The 24161-nt window shown below is 38.9% G+C and overlaps 1 protein-coding gene across 2 annotated transcripts; it reads left to right on the top strand.

The window, feature by feature from the left end:
- Positions 1-1773: 1773 nt before the first annotated feature.
- tlcd4a (TLC domain containing 4a) lies at positions 1774-24161 on the top strand. 2 transcript variants are annotated; one of them, XM_064332219.1, is made up of 7 exons: positions 1774-2076; positions 9202-9371; positions 11061-11150; positions 11310-11368; positions 11608-11702; positions 18796-18869; positions 19710-24161. In XM_064332219.1, exons 2-7 carry the CDS (start codon positions 9217-9219, stop codon positions 20023-20025), a joined length of 789 nt encoding a protein of 262 aa, XP_064188289.1. In that variant the 5' UTR covers positions 1774-2076; positions 9202-9216; the 3' UTR covers positions 20026-24161. The 2 variants fall into 2 exon arrangements, with proteins under 2 accessions (XP_064188289.1, XP_064188288.1); XM_064332218.1 differs by lacking the exon at positions 1774-2076 and adding an exon at positions 2179-2940.

The following is a 24161-nucleotide window of genomic DNA, read 5'->3' as shown; positions in this document are numbered from 1 at the left end:
ACCTAATCCACAATCACACCGGCTGTAGCATCTTTTATCAGGAAAAAATGCAAGCTGCAACCAGTAATCCACACAAACTCTGGCCTCACTCCTCCTCCCTTCTCATTACAGATGACTTTGCAGTGTTCTTAGAGGACAAAGATGCTGACATCTGTAGGCTTTCAAGTTCCCAGCTGCATAGCCCTCCACCCTCACTGCACCTCAACATCTTTCACTTCTTTTCCATCTTCTCTCCCAAAACTGTCTGCAGTGTCTTGCAGCTTCAGCAACGCAGCAAATATACTACCCGCCCTCTGCGGATCCTATTCTTTCACTGCTCTCAAGCAATCTCCCTTGATTGGCTTTCTTTTATACCATCCCTCTTCAATAACTTTTCTTTTAGTTGTTTTCCTACTGTAAAAGTTTAACCAGGCATACACACTTCATTGAAAAACCCACTTTCAGCCCTTCTGTTAACTATCACCTTGTACATTTTATACCCTTCCTCTTCACAACATATAAATGCCCTACAATTAAAACTCCTCAGCATCTCCACAGCTGGATTGCTGTACAATGGTTCTCAGTCAGGCTTGCAAGCATCTCAGTCTGACTCAGTGACAAACAACATTTACAGAAGGCATCCCATTAGTGTCCCTGTATGGCAGATTCCTCCTCAACAACATACACACACTTAATCTGTTGTACACAACCTAGCCTGGGCAGTTCCCCATCCAAGCCATTGTACTATCCCATATGGACTATTAACTGTTAGCTGCTCTCTTTGCCACAGCCACCAGATTTCTCCAGCTTATTTAGTGTATGGCTTCTTGGTTGATGTTCATCCTCACTATATATTGATGTGTCTTTCCTCTCAATGTTTTACATTCCAACTAGGTATCCTCTGGTAATATAGTAGGTAACCTTGGGTGTGTAGTGTAGGGGTAGGGTAGGACACTGCCGTTGTACAAGGTACTTAACGTGCATTGCTTTAGTATCCAGCTATATAAATGGATACAATGTAAATGCTATCCATTTATACAGCTGAATGTAACTCATTGGCAATATATGGCAATACTATGCAAATGAGATAAGAGCGTCTGCTAATTGTAATGTTACCACCCAGTGGTGTGTACCATCCAAATGGTGTGTACTCTACAATTCTAAAAACTGGAGACATTACAAACGTCCAATGTATTCCATGTCCCACTTAAAAAGGAAAGTCCTTCTTAGATCATTGTTACACATTATGTTTTGAAAGATGAGCATTTAACCCCATGCCTACATTGAAGTATACTATTGAATGCTTCCTATGGGGTGTTCTATGCTTCATAATCATATAATGATTCGTCTTAGATGGCACTTTGGATAAGACAAATGAACAAATATATAATTTTGTCTGACAATTACTGAAACAACACTTGCTGAGCCATGCATATAGTACATCTATAAAGTATTGTAGGATTTATAAGAGATGCTGTATTGTGTACTGCACCTATGCAATTAATGAACCAGCTGTTTGGCTGTACCCAATGAAGGTAAATGCAGCTGGTTTGACATTGGCACATATATCAACCCAAATCATGTCGGACCTTTCACAAATTAATTGGCTCTTGGAGGTTCCCACTTCGTCAGTGGAAACTGCTAGCATAATACATATTCAAAACGAATTTCGCAACCAAAAAACACCGGTTGTGCATAATAAAATGTTCACTCATGTGCATGCACGTTAATATCTCTTTAAGAATTTAGCTGTAATTTGATACTCACAGGAAAAGCGCCTTGCCCTGCAGTAACCTCCCCCATCACTGCCATAAGCGAGCATCAGTTTAACGACACATCTCTCAGTGAAGGCAACATGCTTTTCGTTGCATTAAATAAATAGTCTGCGTCTAGGTTTTGTATTGCATCAGAGACTGTAGTCGTCATAAAAACACAGCCATCTAATTTTAGAATGGCACTGCGATGAGGAAGATTTAGGCTACCTGTAATTATGACTGAACATATTTTCTCAGCCCATATTTTAAAACATTACTAGATTTGGTCATTAAACCAGTTCACTGCGGAGCACAGATTTTTCTTCTTAATGAGAGGCAAAAGGTAAGTTAAATTTTTTCTGTAGCCTATTTTGATTTTTTCAGCTCGCGTAATATTTTAAGGCAATGCGACGTGAGCTGGCCTAACGGTACACAATACAGCGAGTGCACACAGTTGTTCAATGTTAATTATGTATTCCGACATTTATTTTCGTTAGTGAATGTCGCGGAATTGTGTTTTCACTGGTGAATTACAAGTTGCTATAATCATAATCGTATAGCCTACAACATTTTAGTTGACGAACATGCTCAACGGTGATAAATAATCCAAGCTGTTGCTTTCATTTTGTTTACTTTCGTATGTGACCGTTTTATGGTTGGCATACAAGGTAACCACTGCAGTGACATATGATACTAAATCGTGGTTATCACAGATTCCATATAGCCGCATGTCCTGCCACTCACAGTAGCCTACCGTAATCTGTGCAAGCGAGAACTCAACCATTTCATGGAGGACTGTAGCTTGTTTGATAATTGTATTTCAGTGTGATTAAGATTGTGGCGTTTTGACGGTGTACAAAGGATGCATTTCCTAATGGCCTTTTTTTTTTTTTCATCGAGCGTATCTAGTTAACGAGAAAAGCTCCAGGAGAGTGACCCGAAGCTTTCATTTGAGCTAGCTATGGTAGCCTACTAGCTAGCCAATTAAACGTACTGCAGTGGAACAACGGCTACCATTTCCTAAGAAGTTAAGGCATTGAGTCATGCCGCACGTGTAGCGGGATGTGTGATACATCCGACTTCCTCAGAAGTGCAAACATGATTGAAAGGGGTCGATCAATGGTTCCGAATCCGGTTCAGACGCTACTCATTTAGTACTGACATCGCTTGACAGATGGGTGATGTGAATCCTTTTGTCCTGAATTTGGTGAGTGTGTGAAATATTTTAATATAATTTTTTTGAGCTTTTTGCTTCAGTTAGCAATTCTAGCATTCTTCTTAATTTGTTAGACTGAAATTATTGTTCAATGAAACATTGTTTACAACCAAGTTTAATTAAAACCGTTGTTTTGGCTCTGTTTAGAACTGCGTTAATACAAATGCATATGACTTTCTTTAATCACATCTCTTAGCCTAAGAACACCCCTGTCGACACATTACTGGCTTCAGGTATTAAAAATAGACAACTAGAATTGTGAAACCCACACCAGTCTTTAATCAACAGCTTCATCAAAAGTATTTTGAGGTGGTTGGAGCAAAAATAAGTTTACACAATGTTCTTCCAGGATCTGGGATGGGACACTGGGAGAACTAATTATCGATATGTGTCTGAACACTTATGCAGGTACAATCTGTAATACAATATGTTATTTAATTGGTTTTACACTTGTAATCCAGCATGTTGCAGTATTTTGCACCAGATTACACTTTCTCAGTATCAAAGAGTATCGTTTCAGTATTTTGCATTGTACTGTTTGTATAGCCTGATCTTATTCTGTATATTTTCCTCAGCTCTTGTAAACATGGACTTGCAAATACTGCAGGTTATTTTACAGTCAGCCACCTAGACTTACAAAGTTATATTGCAAAAGATTAACTAATTGTATAGGTAAACATGTTCACTGAGCTCTGAATGTGCTTGTCTAGCTCTTTGAGTGTGATACATACTGTGGAGGATTTGATTGATCACAGTGCACCTTTATTAAGGTTAATTAAAATGATCAGCATTCTTATTATTCATCATTAACACAGCTGATTAAATGTATCATGTCACTGTGTCTCAATTGTTCATGAATAATTTGGTTAAAATCTAAAAACATTAACTTAAACCATGACCTTGCATCCCATTATAGACAACTCACTTGGGCCTCAGCCAACAGAAATGACCATTTAACTAAGTTTGTGTATTTTCTCATGTCCAGTTAATTTGTGACTGAAACCATGTATGTAATTGGTGCCCACTGCTGTTTTATGTGAAAGGCTCAGCTTTGGTGTTTCCAGTGCATTTCATAACTTTGGCAGGGCTATCATTTGCATTAGCACCACAGTATTTTGGCTTATTGCTGCCATCCAATTAGACTGCTTTTTAAAATAAAAAATGGCGCCCAACATGGGGCTGAACATGTCCATTCCCCACCCTAATTTAAGATATTCATTTAACTGTTTGTAGCCATATTCAAGTGCGATCACCACTGCTGATTTGGAAGAGTGAAGACTATCCTCCGAAACATGCCATGTCATCAGCCTTCTTTTCACACAGGTCATGTAGAACTGAGTCACGTAGATCAGAGTCGGAGGAAGACATTTAATTTGTGGCTTTTGGCACGCTGTCAACAGGCGCCTGATCGACCAGCGGAGGTGAAATACGGACTCTTGACTGACTGAAGAATCCTCTACTAGCAGCGCACTTGCCATGAGCTACAGGCCACAGTCAATACTGGCACAGTCTAGATTTGACCCAGGGGGCTTATCCATGCACCACTGTGTAGTGCTGGTGCCTTAACCAAATGACCCACCAATCAGCCCAGTTAAACTATTTGAATTGTTATCAGTTCTTACAGTCAATTGACCAGAAGTCTGTGTATACAATACTGAAGGCTCAGATACTGTGACTGGGTTTGAGTGTGGCAAATTTAAAACTAGACCAGTGTGTTTCATTAATGAGACTTGTTGCTTCATCACAATAAATATGTTCTGATTATCCACTTGTCTTGGAAATAGAATTTACAGCCTGAATATATTCACAAATGTGTATCTTTGTGCTTTATGTAGAGTAGCTTTGGTAAGCTTGTCAGTATCTATAGCCTATGCTAAAAGATTTCCTGTTTGGTATGGTTTTTACATTGGAAACTACTTTAGGCAAGATCTTCAAGAGAAGATCTTTCAGGGGTGGCTTAGGAGCAGAGTACAAATTGGATCATGACATGAGTCAGAAAAGTAACTTGGAGCAGTTTTAGAATGTGAAGAGGGACAGACGGAAGGCGTGATCCGCAGTTAGTTTGGCTGTCCTCCATTGGGCAATGCAGCAGAGTCTGGCAATATTCGAATCCTCTGTTGCACTAGCCAGCTTGTTCGGGATTGGCATTGAGATATTGCAGTAGTGGGTGTTGTCGACTTTCTCAGGTCAGATCTATGTTTGTCTGCTTGTATGGAAACTATGGCCATTGCTTCTAGTGCTTCAACAAACAATACAGTTTGTGCCACAGCAGTACACTGGGATCCTATGTATAAAATATATACATACCTTTATAGAAATATGTTAATTCACATCTTTTTTTGAGACAACAGTCCTTTCATCTTTGTAAAGCAATGTTTTGCTAAATCTGCTAAACCTAAAATGATCGAATACTGCTCAACACTTGGCAGTCTTAGCAGCTTCATCAGATCGCTTCATGCTTCAGTGTTTCGCATGTTTCTGTCAATGAAATGGTAAAGGCCTTTTGAAACTCACTTTTCCAAGTTGGTTGCCTTGGAATTTCAGGATTTATTTTCCATTAACAGATGGAAAATCTTTTTAGCAGTTATCGGCATTTTACTGTATATTTTCTTTGTCATCATTTCATCATGACTTGTTCCGGTGCACACCATTATTGTGTTGATCATTCGAACAACATTCCTGGATATCTTGCTCTTCAAAAATTAAACAGTCTTGAGCTGTGTAGAATGATGTACCACAGGACATGTTTGTACAATCTTTCCGTTATGTACATATTTTTCCTGATTGATTTTTCAATGCCCAGTAGCAACATGTTAGTTTAACAAGAATACACATACCTGACAGGGTTGAAGTCGATGTCCTTTCAATTGGAAATTTATCTCCAGTTTTTCTGTCTGTATGTGGTGCCATTTCCTCTTAGTGCTATACAGGAAACTGATTTTCAGAACAGAATAGGTGTTTGAATATAGCTGAAGGGCTTCTTTTCCATTTCGCTACTGAGTCTCTGTGGAGTTACAGGTAGGTACACTCCTTTCTCTCCCTGTTTACAGTCTGTGTGATTCAAAAGCACTCGGATACTCCTTATTTGGAACTTGCTGTCGAAAAGTACTGTTAGGCTACGTACATAGTGCTGAGATCGGGTGATTGATGGGAATATCTGGTCTCCTGCAATACCTGGAGAGGCTGTCTTCATGGTTGGCACTTCTTAATTTTAGCTGCTGGCTTATGGTTCAGTGTAGGTGTGTCACACTACTTTGATATGATGTGCCACATCAGGTACATTTGGCCATTGGTACACAACAAAGGGTTATTCATCTGGTCATACAGTTCTCCTTATGTGTTAAGTTTTATCTCATAGGAATAGGATGCATTTAATATAAAATGACTGCATGAAGTACAAAAATTTTCATAAATAAATTGTGGATTTAAATATGACAAAAATTTTATAATTTGGTAGAAAATATTAATTACCCGCCTATTAGCCTAATTGTGTCACTTTATATGTTGATTCTTGGAGTTGGTGCTTAAGGCTATTGATGCATATTTATTCATTTTAAGGTATTGACAAAAGTGGTATAAATAATACTTTCATGTTTAGCCTACAAGTAAGTGAATAGGATTTGTCAACCAGAATTTTTTTTTTTTGCTTTTAAGTTATCATGAGTAAATAAATAGCTTACTCCTGGGTGGTGCATCCTGCCAACAGATTAGTGGTCAGTGAAGTTTTGCACTTCCAGTTGCACAGTGAATCTGAACCATGCAAGTGATTAAGGCCAGAGAGCTGACACATTTGATGCAGCGCTGATGCTGTCGGTGAAGTAAAAATGTCATGCTAAAAAAAGTAGCCTAATGACAGTCATCTGAAATTCTGTTTATGCTTATAATTAAACTCAAGGCAAACCTATGCAGAGACTCAGTAGCTCTCTTGACTCATGCTATCTGCTTAAGTAAACAAGTGAAAATATTTTGTTATATAAACATAATTTGTTACATTCTATGAACGTGTAAACTTGTCCAACTTGTAATCATCTGGAACCAAGATACTAAAGCAGAAAGTCGAAGAGTCACAAAAATATCAAAGCCACATGAGCCTTCATTTACAGAGATGACTAGTTATATTATCTTATTGTTGTATACATTTTTTTCAAAGGCCTTTTTTCTACATTTGATTTTACCTCGTCTCAGTTGAGACACCAGAAACTAGTGCTTTTCTAGAAAACATGGGATAAAAAGTAATCATGATAAATGCCTATGTTAAAGGAAGATGTCTGGTTTTTAGCAAAACTACATAGCTAGTGAAACTATACTTTGTCAAATTCTGCACATTTTGAAAGCTGAACTTAATTTGGAAGTTAGTCACTGGAAGCTTGTAGATTGAATCAGATTGTATACCAGTTTCACAGGCTGGGACGGCGTGTGGTAGAAGGACACTGGAGCACACCACAGGATTAGCTGTACTCAGTTTTAAGTAGCGATGGGGTCTCCTTGGATGGCACTGGAGCTGGGTCATGCCCAACTTGCACTTGGAAAGGACTGGGCCCAGGGCTTATCTTTATGAATCAGTGCTTCCTGGTTCTGTTTACTGCAGGAAGGCAGGTCGCAGCCCTGCCCCCTACACGAGAAAAGCTGTTGTTAACAGTTTGTATTTCAAGTTTTTGTAGAGGATTGCATCTTTATCCAAAATCCATTTCAGCCCATAAACTGGAGTGCATATGTGCTGGTTTTTGGAATGCTAATTGTCTCGGCTGCTTTAGCAGGGGAAAATGTGAATGTGAAGTCCTTTATTTTAAATAGCATGGCTCCTTGTTTCTAGGCAGAAAGGGCCAGTGTTAACCTTGGCATTTGTGGTTTTGCTGTGTAGGGACTTTGGCATAAGTAAACATTTTTTGTTAGACTGCTGCTAATCATTTTTCCGTCTGCAAAAGTCAATAGTTTCCATACGATAAGCAATTCTGATCGTGGACACGACGACAGTATGCAGCCTGTATTCATTTTATGGGCAATTGCATGCTTTCTTCGAAGCAGTCAGACTTGCAGTCATAATTATCCTACACTGTGCACATAAATTATATTTTTATTATTATTATTTTCTTTCATGAATGTTGAGGTCAGTCTTTTCTTGGTGTACTGCCAGGGCAATTTGTGTGGAGAGTGATTTACTTGATTGACAATTCAAAGGAAATTCACATGAAGTGTTTTAAAAATAAATGTTCTGGAAAAACTATGTAGCTTAAGAATAGCTTGTTTGAGGTTGGGACTGCTTTGATCCAATGCTATGTACAATGTCCTTCAGAATTATTGGCTCCCTCAATTAATATAAAAAATAAAAGTCTAGATAAAATTAACTTTATTGTTTATCAAATGATTTCTATGCTCAGCAGTTTGAGAAAATGATGTAGTGTAATCGTATTATGATACCATTATCCAGCAGACTTAGATTTCAATTTCAAAAGCTTGATTCTGTGGTCATTGTTCATTTTAGTGGATTTTGAGGAATGTTTTGGATGCTTCGGGTCATTGCTTGCAGTAAGGTCCAACTACGACCCAGTTTTAGTCAGAGGCAGCCAAGTTTTGTTCTAAAATCTCCTGGTACTTGGAGTTTATGATGCCATGTATTCTAATAAAAGGTTCCAGGGCCTTTGGGAGTACAACAGCTTCATAAAATCAGATGTCCACCATACTTTAGTATGAGGTTTTTTGCATGACCATCCCTCCTTATCAAACTTCCAATGTTGCTTAGCAAACTCCAGGTGCTTACATTTGTGGTTGGGTGACAATCAAGGCTTCTTCTTTCTCCTTCTCATATGCCTTCTTCTATATCTCCTTTGCAATATCAGAGGCTGTGGTTTAAGTTGACCAATCACTTCTCCTCTGCAGGTGTTGAGTTTCCACACACATTTAAGATTCAGGCCATCGCACATGGAAATGTACTTTGGATGTTTGTTGTTCCAGGATTTACTAGGCCAGAAGGATAATGTGGGTGGATAAGCTGTTCTTTATATTATAATAATGTTCTTATTATTACTTGCGTTTCTCTGCGTGGATAGTACAAAGCAGTCTGTTATATCTGACGATGGTAATGATAGACAGTGTTGTTGGTTGACAGGCTTGTGTTTACTGGTGGTCACTCAGTAGAGGATTCTGCTATTCGGTCAGTTATTAGCCAGCATGCAAATGCAGCTTGTAGCCCAGTTGGGTTGCAGTCTCACTCTCACTACTTTTTTCGTTTGTATTTCTTGTTCTTCCTCCTAGCGGGGGCGAGCAGCCATGGATCCCTTCAGCCAGCTGATTCTCGCCATCTCAGTGACCAGCTTCTTCACTTTCCAGTGGCTGTTCCACAGCGCCAGCCCGTGGGTGTCGACTCGCGTAAGCGCAGGCTTCCTACGGCTCAACCACAAACAGAGGATAGAGTGGAACTCCAGGTACTGTCGTCTGCAGAGCTGTTTCACGCACAGGGTAGATATACTCGCCCCGCTGAAACTCGGGTCTGATACATGGAAAAGCAGGGCTCATAAGATAAATACGGTCGAGTCATCCACTGATAACAAGTCGCTGATATTAGATACTTGTGTGCACATTAATCTGTACATATAAACCAAGTGTGCACAACAGAAGGACAATTTACTGTCAGTCAAAAATCACAATATGTTGAATAAATTATGTACAAAAAATTTGAAGCTGTCACAATTTTGTTTAGTTTAATCTATGCCCACAGGATGTGATCAGCATGCTTTAAGTGTACTGGAAAGATCTGTTACTAGAGCATCGTGGTAAGTATGCTATAAATGCAGCAGTAGTAGCACCTGTAAACCAACAATAGAGTAGCGAAAAATCCCTCACCCTTTAACTCCCTGTAAATGTGTGTGTGTGTGTGTGTGTGTGTGAGACCTGTAGTCTTGCTCATATTTTCTTCAGTCTCTTCGCAGACATCAGATTGTATTAACCTGTGTGTGACTGAAAGATGAGGCCGTAAAGTTACGTGTGTGTTTATTTTGGAAAGGAGAGCAGCGGCATTGTTTGTAATTTCTCCCCGTTAGCGCACCTGGCTTTGCATAACAAATGAGAGCGTTTTGGCAGCCGTGCTCCAGGGAAACACGCGCTGGGGAGAAAAGTGTGTTACAAAGTGCGACATTGGCACAGGGAAGATAAAAGCTCACACCTGGCCGAGCTTCCCGGTCGCCATGGGAGTGGAGGATCACGTGACTCCCCGGTTACGGCGGTGATCCCCACCTCGCGGTTTATCGCATTCATTTGCGCCGCAAATCCACTGGGCATCGGTAGGCTGGCCTATCACACCTTTCGTTGGAATCGCGGCTACAGACAGATGCATCCTGGATTTGTATCAGTCGGCATGACTACCACTGAGTGATATCAGCGCACGGCGTATTGGGCGCTACAGTCTTGGGCGGAGCTGACCTTTCAAATGTAGCTTTTCCTGTAAAGTGAAAAAGTCCCTCTGGATAGTTTCATTCCCTGGGAGCACTATTGTTCTCTAGCTGGCTTTGGGCCCATGGACTATGAGTGCTGTTTAGCCACCAATCTACTCCCTGAGCCAACCGGAGGAGGATGGGTTTCCCCCTGGAACCTGGTTCTTTCCGAGGTTCTTTCCCATCTGCCACTGGGAGTTTTTCCTTGCCACTGTTGCTTTAGGCTTGCTCCTATGGGGGTTTAGGCCAGGGTTGTCTGTGAAGCGTATTGTGACTATTGCCGTGGAATACGCTATATAAATAAAATTTGATTGATTGATTGATTGATTGATAGTGCTGCAGTCTCGCGCTTTCACTGACGGCGGGATGAAGGAAGATTAATGGGGCTCCAAGGACCAGGCGGAGCCGATCGCGAGACTGACGGGGCGATCCGCACACACCGCTCCACGCCTCGCTTTATTGCTTGTCAGCCAGGCTTGCCGCGTTGCGATGTGTCGAAGCCGATTTAGTACAGCGTTCAGTCAATAACCAAAACACAGTCATCTAGATTTTCATTCTATTTGATTTTATAAGGTATTACGAATATTTGTGTGTTGATCGATTTGTGTTTGTGACTGTATTTTGTGCGAGAATGTGAGGGCCGATAAGGTGTGTCTGAAACGTCAGTATGTTTCTTTGTTTTAGGACAGTGTCCACATTTCACGCCCTGGTGGTGGGACTCTTCTGTCTCTACATCTTGCTCTTCGATGACGCTGTCAATGAAGATCCAGTCTGGTAAGATCTGAAGTGTTATTGGCATTATTGCATTATGGGAATTGTGTAATGAGGTCTCCAAAGAAGGGTTAACATTATTTTCCTGTTGTAATGGCCATATGATGATCTTCTTCTTGGAAGTAACTCTACTATTATTATTGTGTGTGTCTGTGACAATAGGGGAGATCCTACACTGGTGAAAATAAATGTGGGCATAACAACAGGCTACCTCATTTCTGGTGAGAGTTTTCTGACACGTTCTCTTTCATGTTCATCTGCAAATGTTGTCTTTATACTGTGTCTTCTTACTAGTTGTGGCTGACGTTGTTAAGGATAACCTATAGACAGGATGCAATTTCATTGGGATACGTACAGCACAAAAAATCCTTTGTAGATGGAAAAAGTATTTTGAAATAATAGATTTGTAATAAACTTGACCTTAGTATTCTTCTGTATTTTGTCCTGTCTTTTTTTTCAGATCTGCTGCTCATATTTTACTATTGGAAGGCTATAGGGGACAAGTTTTTTGTAATCCATCACCTGGCAGCGTTGTATGCTTACTACTATGTACTGGTGAGTTCCCTATTGTCCAATAGCAGAACGTGCAGGCAAGATGGGAAAGAGACAACCAAGTGTGAACAGCTGTGCAGTGTTTGCTATTAACAGGAGGGCTGTGAAGTAGGTGTTTACACATCACTGTCCCCGTTTGATCTGACCCTATTAACTATATGTAAGAGCACGGGCAATTAACCAGGTGCACGTTTCTCTTAAACTTGACTGCGGAAGAGCATGCTGTCATCTATGAACTATTTTGGTGACCAATTGGTGAAGTTAAGTGACGTAACTGAAGACATTCCATCACATATTTTTGATTTGTAGCATGTGAGACTTCTACTTTTGCACAACTACCTCCCAGTTCACTACTGAGACTTTTAATCCGTTAACATGGCAAATAAATGGGTTCTAACATGCATGTAGCGATAAATGTAGCTGTATTTTGAAATTAAGGGGACATTTTTTATCTCCTTCCTTTGATTCGGTTCATTACTTTCAATAAAAAATGACTTTAGTCCAGTTTCATCCCTTTAATCTGGAAATGGTGTATTAATAGACAGCAGGCCTGCCAGCCCTTGTCTAGCTTTTGTCTTGGGTAGGTGATTTATGTTAGAAGGGCCACTGCTGTTCACTCTTGGTTCTGTGCGTCTGTAACCCTCTAGGTCGCCAGGTTCTGTAGCTGATGATGATGATGATGATGATGATGATGATGATGGTGGTATTTTTTGCATGGAATGCTCAATGGCAGTAACAGCAGAAGCCCCCCTCCCTCCTCCCCCTGCCTCCCTCCCCCCCCCCTGCCTCCCTCCCTCCCTCCCCAAAGCCCTGCTTCTCTCTCACTGGCCCCTCTGTAAACTCCTGAAGCGTAGCCAGCTCCTTGAAGCCAGCTGTACTGTGTGCATGCCTCCGCTGCTCGGCATCGGGTGGAGGGTGTCTGTGTGCATGCCATAACCGCCTCTGCTGCTTCGTGCCAGAGCTGCATTCTGCTGCCCCTCTGCCTTCCTCCGGCACCGTTACCCTCCGCTCTCTGGTCGCTCTCGACACGGGGAGCGCTGCAAATACGATTGTACGATTCATATTAGGCTAGCAGAAGCCAGCTCTTTTGACAACTGAAGTGAGCTAAAAAAGAAATCAGCAACTCTGATGGCATGTGTGGTACCACCTTATTGCAATGCAGAAATCTGGGAGGCACAGGTTTACATTGGTAAGAGGCTGTGTTGTTCCAGGTTGCCTTAAAGCTAATGTGTCTGACCAGCATACTAGCAGGCTACCTCTATTAGTAAATACAGAAAGCAATACAGGTCATATCAGTAACAGCAACATGACCACATGTATGTTTTTGCTTGTAATGATTGGGTATTATGATTATACTCGATGTGACTGACAGTTCAATTTTTTTTATTTTGAGGCACACTCAGCTCTGTGCCACAATGTATTTGCCTTTTAACAATCTTCTCAGGGAATTGTGGGTAAACGTAGAGGGATGCGTTGGGTGCTGCTGATGAAAGACCAAAATAAACAAACTAAGCAAGCAATTGACCACACTACTGTTTAATGCATCATCTTTTGTTAATACCAGCATACTTCTATTGTTAAATCACCTTATGATATGCAGACCTAATGAATTCAGTCAGATTCGGAATTGAATTTTAAAAAGTTGCTGGGCGCAAATGAATATTAAGCCACAGAAGAGCAGGGCATTCTATCAATGCACTTTTTGGTCATCATTGCTGACGCAGGCCTTCCCCTTGGTTCGAAAAATATGAACAGGTAAAATTACTCTCAAAGTACTACTGAATGAAATATGCTTTAGTTTTGCATTAGTTTGAGACAAATTGTCAGATATTTTCGTTTTTAAATGATAAAATCCCTATTTTGATCATATTTAACCTAGTAGTTGATAAAGACAATTTTGTAGTGCGTATATGTCATTGTAAGAATTAGGACAAGTTATGATTACGATGATGATGAATATCTTTCTGTTTTCCAGAGTAATAATTGCATAAAGCCGGTAGTTTTATAACTATATTATTTCATTTAATATGTGTTAATTTAGAACAGAACCATCATGGCATTACTTTTGAAAGTATCTGGATGCTGAATTAATGGAATGCCATTTGTACCATACTGACACAATATTAATGTGGATATTTTGCACTGTAATTTGTTTGCATAAGTTTTAAATATTTTTTCTTTGCTACTATATGCCATGCATCAAGGGATGGGTCACATATTATTAAGCCACTAAGATGCAATTAAGACACTCTCTGACAACCCCATGTTGATTGTGGTTTTGTAAAAATGTATCTTTACAGTGAACAGAAAAAAACAGCTTGCCAGCTATTCATAACATATTCTCAAAAAAAAAACAAAAAAACAAAAAACAAACTCATATTAGCTAGCAAGCTAAGTAAAAAAAAAAATACATCAGTATGAGTTGAAGAGAAACAAGCCATCTCGATTCAGTTGGTAATTTCATGGTGAACACCTTCTTTCCAAAACACCCTTATAGCGGCTAGCTGGGAATAGCTTTGACTTTTCATGCATGCAGATACATACTGTGCATACATTCACTCACTGGGCATCTTATGCCCTCAACTACTGACACACGATAATGACTACAATACTGATGGCAGCCATTATATTTTAAAAAAGCAAGCAAGCAAAAGCAACCACTAATCCACAGTTAATGCTTGGGGCCAATGTCTGATGTACAATTGAGGCCAAAAGTTTGCATACACCTAGGATAAAGGCATTCAAACTCAATTTTTCGCAACTCCACACATTTCATGTTACCATAAATTCCCTGCGTTAAGTCAATTAGGGTATCTACATTATTTCCATAAGAGGTCATTTCAAAATAATAGCTAAAAGACATTTTTTCAGATTTTATATACTATATCAGATTTTCAGTGGGTCAAATGTTTACATATACTTTGTTAGTATTTGGTGACATTGCCTTTTAATTGCTTAACTTGAATCAAACGCTTGGGGTAGCCTTCCACAAGCTTCTCACAATACTTTGCTGGAATTTTTGCTCATTCCTTCTGACAGAACTGGTGTAACTCACACACGTTTGTGGGCCTCCTTGCTTGGTAGATGATGCCTACAACTCCTTCACCAGTTCCTTTGTTGTTGTCTTGGGAGTCAGTCGAACCTTTCAGACCAAAGTTTGCTCAGCCCTGGGAGTTAATTTGTGCCTTCTTCCTGAAGGATGCAGTGTCTGTGGTCCCAAGATATTTATATTTGCATATAATTGCTTGTACAGATGCGCATGGTATCTTCAGTTGCTTGTAAGGAGGAACCGGACTTTGTGGCAGTCCACAATTTTTTTTTCTGAGATATTGGCTGTGTTGCTTGGATTTTCCCATAGTGTCAAGGGCAAAAAGGTAGTGGCTCTAAAGGTAGGCCCTTAAATACAACCACAGGTGCCAATTAATTATGACAATTGGCCAATCAGAAGCTTCTAAAAAGTCATTACATCAATTTCTGGAATCTTCCAGATGGTTTAAAGAGACAGTCAACTTGGTGTATGTAAATTTTGACCCACTGGAATTATGATATTATGATATAGTGAATTAAAGCTGAAATAAATCTGTTGCTAATCAATTGTTTTAAAATTACCTCTGATGTGAACAAAGTAGATGCCATAATTAACTTGCCAAAAAAAATGTATGGTATGAAATGTGCAGAGTTGTGAAAAACTAAGTTTGAATGTCTTTAACCTAGGTGTATGTAAACTTTTTGCCTCAACTGTACCGATTCTAGCGTGCTCCCTACAAATAAGCTTTAAGCTTAATGCCATTTTAACCTAATTCACCCACAATGCTTTTCCAGCTATTTCCATATTTCTATATTTTTTATATGAATACATTTCCGACAAACATTTCTCTGACAATCCAGTTAAATCATACACTCTTGCCAGAAAATGTAGAAAACATTGAATGCAGCTGTAGAAACCTTAAGATACCTATAGGCCCACTGGATACTTGTCAAGCAGTAGCATCCAGCTTGATCTTGATTATCTGATTTTCTGTGTAGTCTTCAGTGCATGGTAAATGTCTTCTACAGTGTTGGTGTTGCTGCTTTTCTGCTGCCGGTTGTAGTTGCACTACACAATCTTTTGCTCTTTGTCTCTTTCTCTGTCTTCACTTAACTTGTCTTATTGATTAACTCCGTCCCACTTCTCTTACCAGCCAATCCTACATGCAAAAACTACCAAAACAAAGTTAGTCTTAATTTAATGAAAGGCCAGACTTGACTGACCTAGATGGACTCCCTTCCTGTCTTGTCTGCAGTTAGTGCTGTTGGTGGTACACTGGGCACTGTTATGTTGCTCAGAAACAACAGTATGGACTTACCAGTATGTAGAGGTACTAGCTTACAATGCTGGAAAGTTCATATCCTCTGCTTTTAAGTGGAATCAGGTGTTTATGGTCTGTTTCCAAAGTCCAGTAAGTATAATGTTTAATCTTCCTTGCAGTTGCGCAGGTAAGTTTGTGTTTTCTGTACCGAGCTCCTTTAAACACCACTGTTCCTCTCAGCCCCCTCATATACTTCATGTTGTAAAATTGCTTGTTTTGTGGATGAAATCGGTTTACTAAATTGTTACATAATTGACACTATAGAAGTACCCATTTTGCAGATGGAGAGGGGGTGTGTGGTGTTCAGGGTGATGCTCCGGGCTCAGTAAGGAGTTTGAAATGTCCAGTTTGGGCAGTGGCGGAGGAGAGCTTTGTTTGGCATGGCTAATTATTGCTCTTTTGATTCGTGGCTGTATAATCTACTTTTATTATTCCTATGCATTCATGCATACTGTAGTGCTTGAATTGTTTGCTTCCCATTCACTTTTAATTCGAGGGTAAGAACTTTTGTGTAACAACGCCATATTGTCTGGATAGTGGGATGTTTTAAAAAATGACTCCGGTGTTCTCTGCCTGGCTCTCAGCTTGAGAGGAACTCTGAATGGAAAGAGATCCTGGTCATTTAAGTTTGTGTTTAAATAAGGTGACTGAGGTGGGCTCATTAGATTCTCACTTTGGTTCCACAGATATTGTTTTTTTTTTGTCTAATGAATTACAACTTTGTGATTCATCATTTAACCAACTGCTGTGGATGTAACAGTACATTGTACAATCTGAATACATATTTGACTTTCAGCTTCCAGGCCCAGGGCTGGTAACATTAATTTGACATGGGCTACATCTAAATTTCTCCATTATAAATGTGTTGCTCAGGGACCAAATGAAGTGTTTTGCATTTCTGTAAGGTTATTGCTCACGTTGCTCCAAGGCACTCACTGCATGGTTGGTCTGTAGACACACCAAGTATTTATCTTCCTGTTAGGGCCATACATTTGGTATGTGGCTATTGAATCATCAACCATTTGTTTGTCTGATTTTTCCTTTTCAAATATGTAGATGTACAGTACTGTGAAAGAGTCTTAGGCACCTGTGAAAAAAATGCTGTACAGCTAAGATGCTTTCAAAAATAATGAAATGAAAGGTTATAAATATCGAAAAAAATAATATAAAGAGCAGTAAATAGTTAAAAACTAAATAAAATCAATGTTTGGTGTGACCACCCTTTGCCTTTAAAACTACATCAATTCTCTTAGATACACTGTCCTGCAGTTTTATAAGAAAACTGGCTGGTAGGTTGTTTCAAGCATTTTGGAGAACTTGCCACAGTTCTTCTGCAGATTTTGGCTGTTTCACTTACTTCTGGCTCTCCAGGTAATCCCAGAGACCCTTGATCAAGTTTCTATCTGAAAAGTAGTCTCTTACTTAAAATATTACTTTATTTAACAAAATACAAAAATGTATCTGTAAAATTTCATTTTTTGGAAAATTCATGTTTGGAAATCTCAAATTTGCTCTTTTCTACTTACACACTAATGCAGAAAACAAAAAATAAAAATCTAAGACCAAATATGTACTATATATTATATTTTAAAATCTAGGGTGCCTAAGACTTTTGCACAGTACTGTATATACACACTATGCAATAGACCTTGAATCTGTTAAAGTAGCCCTATCTACCACTGAGTGTGTACCATTATATCACAATCAGTTAGGTAAACAGATGTAAACAGTTTTGAAGTTTATTTTAATTTCCACATGTTTACTTTACTGGCGGTGTATCGATCAGAGATGGAAAGTTCAGGGGTCAGAAAGTAAAACTCCCTCAATGTGTTTCTTCCACCCATGTAGCCAGCCAGCTAAATTGTTGAATTTTTACTACAGTGTTTTTGTACTATAATGTTTCAGTTTTTCCTACTGTGATTTATTTTTTCATATTAACTTGTCTTGCATCATCTTTATTGTCTTATTTTTGAATTGTCTGTCAGCAAACATGTTATATGTGCTGCCTTGGCACAGGACACTCTTGAAAAAGAGATTTTTAATCTCAATGAGGTTTTCCTGGTTAATTAAAGGTTTTTTTTTTTTAATGCATTAATTAATTCTACCTCCTGGCTGCAGAATTGTGCTAATTAGCAAATCTAGGTGATTGGAACAGAATACTGGGGAGGACTTTTACTTTCTGAGCCTGGATTTCCACCTCTTTTGTCAGTGAAAAGGAATTTAGCATTTGCAGAAATTAGGAAAAGAACAGTGTGCTGTTTTGTCAGCATCATGGGGTGAATAAAACTGCTATGAAGAATACCACTGAACTGTCACTTGTACTATATTTATGCTTTAAAATTATACTAGTGGCATTTCATGAATTCTGGTATACATGACATTTTCTAAATATATATTTCGGCTTTGGTTAATATGTCACACAAGTAGTGAAAAATATCTTCAGAGAATAGGTTATGAAAGGTTTAGTTTGACTAAATCTATGGGGGAAAAATATAGGGTATAAAGCACATTTACTCTTGAGTGTAATTGTGCAGTAATTGATCATTTTAGCTTCGACCAAAATACTATTTTTCTCCACTTTTTTTGTTCAATTCCAGTCTTACTAATGCAGACAAACTGTATGGATGATGAAACTTCACAAGGTTTCTAAAGCTGAAGCCATGCCATTTTAACCTATGTGTGTGTGTATGTATGTGTACTTGATTCATTTCCTAGTTCATTATTTCTTTTGTACCTTGTTCTTCTAGGGCCAAGGAATGTTGCCTTATTTTGCTAACTTCCGTCTGCTTGCAGAATTCTCCACCCCCTGTGTAAACCAGCGGTAGGTACTCATCGAGGTGTTTGTGGTTGCCAAGAGCACTGCTGAGTCCGTGCTCTGACAGACACAACAGTCAAGAGTCCTGTAGCGAGCAGTACTGTAGAGCCTTGAAGGCTTTTCTTTTCTGAGACAAACATACAATTTGGTTGAGTATTGCTTTGTCAAATTACCTCCAGGTGTTTTGTGTCAATGTTCATTTTAATTCATTTTAATTTAGAATATTTTATCAATTTATTGCGTTTATTTCCAGATCATAATAATACATGTCTATTGATATGTACCCTAGACTAGGTATCCTGTAAGGGGAATAAAATAAAATGCTTTGAAATTATAGTTGCATAATTGTTCACTTTTTTTTAGACATTTTAACATGTTCACATGATGTACAGGATGTCTAAAACATAATAAGTGTGTATTTTTGATTACCTTTTTTACCTGGATCTCAGTGAGTTTGGTATGACTGGTTTGGCATTTATGAACTTCTTATGAACAACTCTTGTTCTTCTTCAAACATATAAGACTGCCTGCAACTGAAACTCCAAACTTAGTCTACACCGTTAAAGGGGTAAAACACACAATATGCATTAAAAATATATTTATTTCAAGTTTTGTAACTTCATTTTGCTTTATTTTGGTAATTTGGTTAATTCAGTTCAGTTAGCTGCCAGATAACGGGTTAAATACACATGGTACAGTTAAAAGATCTACACAAATAATATATATCAAAATAAGCATCACTCCTCGGGACTCGCAATCTGAACTCCAGCATGAAATATCTTGCATCAGATACAATGTACAGGGAATCAGAAAATGTATAATATTATTATCATCACTGTTTTTCAGCTGGTTCTTTGAAGTGTTAGGTTACCCAAAATCGTCCAAACCCAACATTGCCAATGGAGTGATGATGGCAGCCATATTCTTCCTGGTGAGGATTGCGGTCATGCCGGTGTACTACAGCCGCATGTACACCGTCTACGGCACGGAGGCCTTCTACAGGGTGTCCTGGGGCGGGCGCAGTGCCTGGATCTTCTCCAGCTTCTGCCTGGACATCATGAACGTCATGTGGATGCACAAGATCGCCCGCGGATGCTACAAGGTCCTGCGTTCGGGCAGACGGCGTAAAGCGGACGCGCAGGAGAACGGGAAGACGGAGTAAGCACAGGGCCGAGAGTGGCGGGACGGGCCGTTGAGAGACGCACCTCACACGCGTGGGGATTATCCTGCCCACAGCCTTGCCTGTGAGTATCGACTGTCTCCCGCGAGTCACGGGCCCGGAAGAGATGCACAATAACAGACTATCCCAGATTCTGCATTTCCTTTTTAAACCTGAACTACACCTGAAATGCAGGCACAATGGGACTATCGGGTGCAGCTGTCGTGTGCATGGCCAATTTTCTTTCTTTTTTTAATGTAAAAAGTTTATTTACATTTGGCACTGCAGTTTGTGATTAGGTCCAAATTGATGTTTTAAGTTTTGTACTTAAATGGATCAGCATTTTCACATACTCACATACTGCCCATGCTCCCATCCAATGCCCCCCGTGGACCACGTTTTGATTTAATTGTCACTGAAGAGCTGGGCTGATGAACACTGGAAGATGAACCATACATATTTGGAGAAGGTGATTCAGGGTAGGAGACTGGTATGCTGAACTGTACGGTAAAGCAAACCAGTCATTCTGAACTATACAGTACAACATACCAGTCATTCTGAACTATACAGTACAACATACCAGTCATTCTGAACTGTATAGTGCAGCAAACCCATCATTCTGAATTGTACAGTACAGCATACCAGTCATTCTGAATTGTACAGCACAACATACAAGTCATTCTGAATTGTACAGCACAACATACAAGTCATTCTGTATTGTACAGTACGGCATACAAGTCATTCTGAACTATACAGTACAGCATATCGGTCATTCTGAATTGTACAGTACAGCATACCAGTCATTCTGAACTATACAGTACAGCATACCTGTTATTCTGGACTCTACAGTACAGCATACCAGTCATTCTGAACTGTATAGAGCAAGTCCACTGAACTGATGTGTCAGGTGCAATATAACAAAGGAAAGTGAACTAAATGGAACTGAAGAGGATTTTCTGGGCTTGTCTTATGGTCCATTACTTGAGCAGTCACTGTGATTAAGAGCCAATATTCTTACAGAAGAGAGCAAGGTGCACTGTCAGCTGGAGAAGTCATGCCAACGCCTCTGTAGATTGGATAAATGAAAAAGCTGAGATAAGCTACTCAGAATGTGTTTAAGTAGTGATTACACACCAGTACATTATGTTCCAGAATTTAAAGTACAATAGAATGCATTTATTTTTTAAATTTTTTTTTAACATAAGAGGGGATTAAAGTGCACTTATGTCTGTCTGACATACCATAGGATATCTCACATAGTTTGCCTCTTAAACTTGACCAGTGAGGCAGAGAGAGCTGATAAAATGTGCCGACTTGAAGGATTTTACTGTTGTGCATCATGGGAGATTGAGACAGGATTCTGACACATTTATTACAAATATTGTGTTCAGTCAGATGGAGTATACAATACATTTGAAAACCGTTATGATTTGTACATTACATTTTCAAACAGCTGGGAGGTAAATTCCATATTCTGTACTTGTGAAACAAAATTAGGCGGTAGGGTTCAACATGGTGAGTTTTAAGTTTTTATCTTTGAGATGTCCACAATATTAACATTTTCTTCTTTGTACAGTGAGCTGGTGCATGCCACAGTCTTGTTCTCCGAATGTTTTCATATTAAATGTAGAGATGTAATCGAGCGTTATTTGACAAGTAATTTGATGTACTGCATTCAATCAATACTGAATTTGAGTTGAATAGCATTAGAATCCGTTTGAAAGAAAAGTGCAATGCCATAAAATTATGTCTATTGTACAATGACTAATGTACCCTGTGGACAACGACAATTGCACGTCTGGGACCTTGCACTTTGATGGCAGGACCTTTTCTACATCATATCTAATTTATGGCAAAACCAGTGAATTACTGGACCAGCACGTCTATGTTTGTACTTGCATATTTATTATATTAATGGAACTGTATGACATATGGCTTATAAATGGTGTTTGTGACATTTCTACTGTAGATATAAAAGGAAGAACTCACCGAGCAGTGACACATTAGTTATAATCTATTGAGGGTGCATCTGCTTTCACTATGCTATTAGCACTTTAGTATAGAATGCACATTTTTTGCCATGTACACTTGTACATCAAAGGGAAATCCAACTTCTCTGCCAGTGATTGTCTCCTGTGTTTCAGAGTTGGACTGATGGCATAAGCACTGAAAATGAAACTGATAGGAATGGAACTTGGTGTAATGGCAAAGTGCCACTCGTTTCACCCTCTCACACCTCCGTTTAAGGCTTTTCTTTCTATTTGTACTTGAAATATTTATGTTTTTTTTAAAAATTTTTATTTTTACTTTTTTTGCTGGGCACTGAGGCAGGTTTAAATGGAGTTCTCATCTGTGGAAATCCAGAGAAAGCAAGCTTTATCAACAGCCTTAATGTGTTCTGTAGTGGTCATTTGTGCAAGTTGCCTTTTTAAAAACATTTTACTTAAGATACTGTATCTTAAATAAAAACCACATGTTCCTAAGTGATACTTTGTAACCATTATAGCATGCACTATTTTCATGTATAATTTATTTAAAACAAAGTTAAGAGTAAGCAAGCGGTATATTCTTGCTTGCCAACATCAGTTTGTGGTTATTTGGTGAGGACAGGCCTACCATACTTTTATGTACATGTATTGCCATCAGTAGAGTATTGCTGTGGCACATTTCTTGGTATTACATTAGTCCTGTGGGCTTGCATTTAGTATTGCATTTAAATGTTCTTCATTGCTTCACAGAAGATCTTTCCTTCAGTCCCATGCAATTTCGATTTTCAATTATGTTATGAAGTAAGCCATCAATATCACAAACTTGAATTTCAAGGGAGGCTTGTATGTCTGTCCGGGGGAAAGGGATACCAGGGGTTGAAATGAATGTGACCTTCAGTTAGTGAACTGCATATTTTGAAATTTAATGAAGTTGTAACAATTATTGAGTGTCCATTCGTACGTTACTTGTAATGTCCCAGCTAAAGAACTGATTTGCCGATTTTATTTTTTTTCCGTAAGAGGGGGCTCATATGTGCAATATGTCAACATTTGTTTGCTACTGTATTAACAGTGTACAGGCCATTGGTCATTCCTTTGTCAGGGCACTGCTTAAGACCAATAGGCACTGAATTAGGCTACAACGAGTAACAATGTGGAATGGTTGTTCAGGGATGTTGGTTGAGAGGAGATAAGGGGCACTGCTGTTGTGTCTCAGCAAGGTATTTGCCTCTGCTGACTTGGTAAATATGCAGTGTAAACTAGGTATATTTGAGTCTACTCTTCAGCAAATCATGTAACAAACAGCATATACTGTATGAGAATATAAATGTAGTGTGGAGAATATTCTTACTTTAACTCAAAACGCATGCATTTTTCTAGGAGCTCAAGGAATTCATGTGCTTTCATATTTAGCTTTTTCTCTGTGTTTTATACTGTAAATCATCTGCATTAACCATGGCATATGTTGATCTTTGGCTGGGATATAGAATTAATTCACAATACTGACAATATAGAGATCTTATTCAAAGAATGTATATAATACATGGAGAATTAATGTCCATGATGCCCTCCATTTTATTATTTTATATTCTTTTGATTTGTATAAATCATGTTTTTTTCTGACGATTTCCAATTATTTTAAAATTATTGTAAAGGTTACTTTTCTTTCTGTCAAATTGTGAGGTTGCCGGACTGTTTCTGAGATGAACAGTACTTGAGATAAACACTGAGATTTCACCCATATGCTGGAGATTGGTGGGATATTGTAGGAATCTCTGTGATTAAGAGTCAACAGAAGATGTTGCGTCCAAAGATGTTTGTAAAAAGGTTATTTTAAATTCAGATGCATTTGGAACTGTGTAGACATAGAAGTCTGTGATCATGTTTACAGAAGAGAACCTGTAGAGGTTGAAGTGTAATTCTGCAAGTAGTGAGTGACATCAGTGTTTTCTGATTTTAAGTGCTCATGGAAAAGGTATGTTTATGTGAATGAAGGGGCCAAGTCCTTATTTTCTAAAGGTTTTATTCATTCATAATTCAAAACTTTCTAGTGTCATGATTTTACTCTGAAAATGTAAGCCATTATTTTTTGCCTGAATAAAGCAATACATTCATTAGAATATATAATGTCAATAAACTATTCAGATTGAA

This window comes from Anguilla rostrata, chromosome 4 (assembly GCF_018555375.3).
Source record: "Anguilla rostrata isolate EN2019 chromosome 4, ASM1855537v3, whole genome shotgun sequence".
Taxonomy (NCBI): Eukaryota; Metazoa; Chordata; class Actinopteri; order Anguilliformes; family Anguillidae; genus Anguilla; species Anguilla rostrata.
Note: the sequence above shows the minus strand (reverse complement) of the source record. Positions and strands in the feature narration are given on the sequence as shown.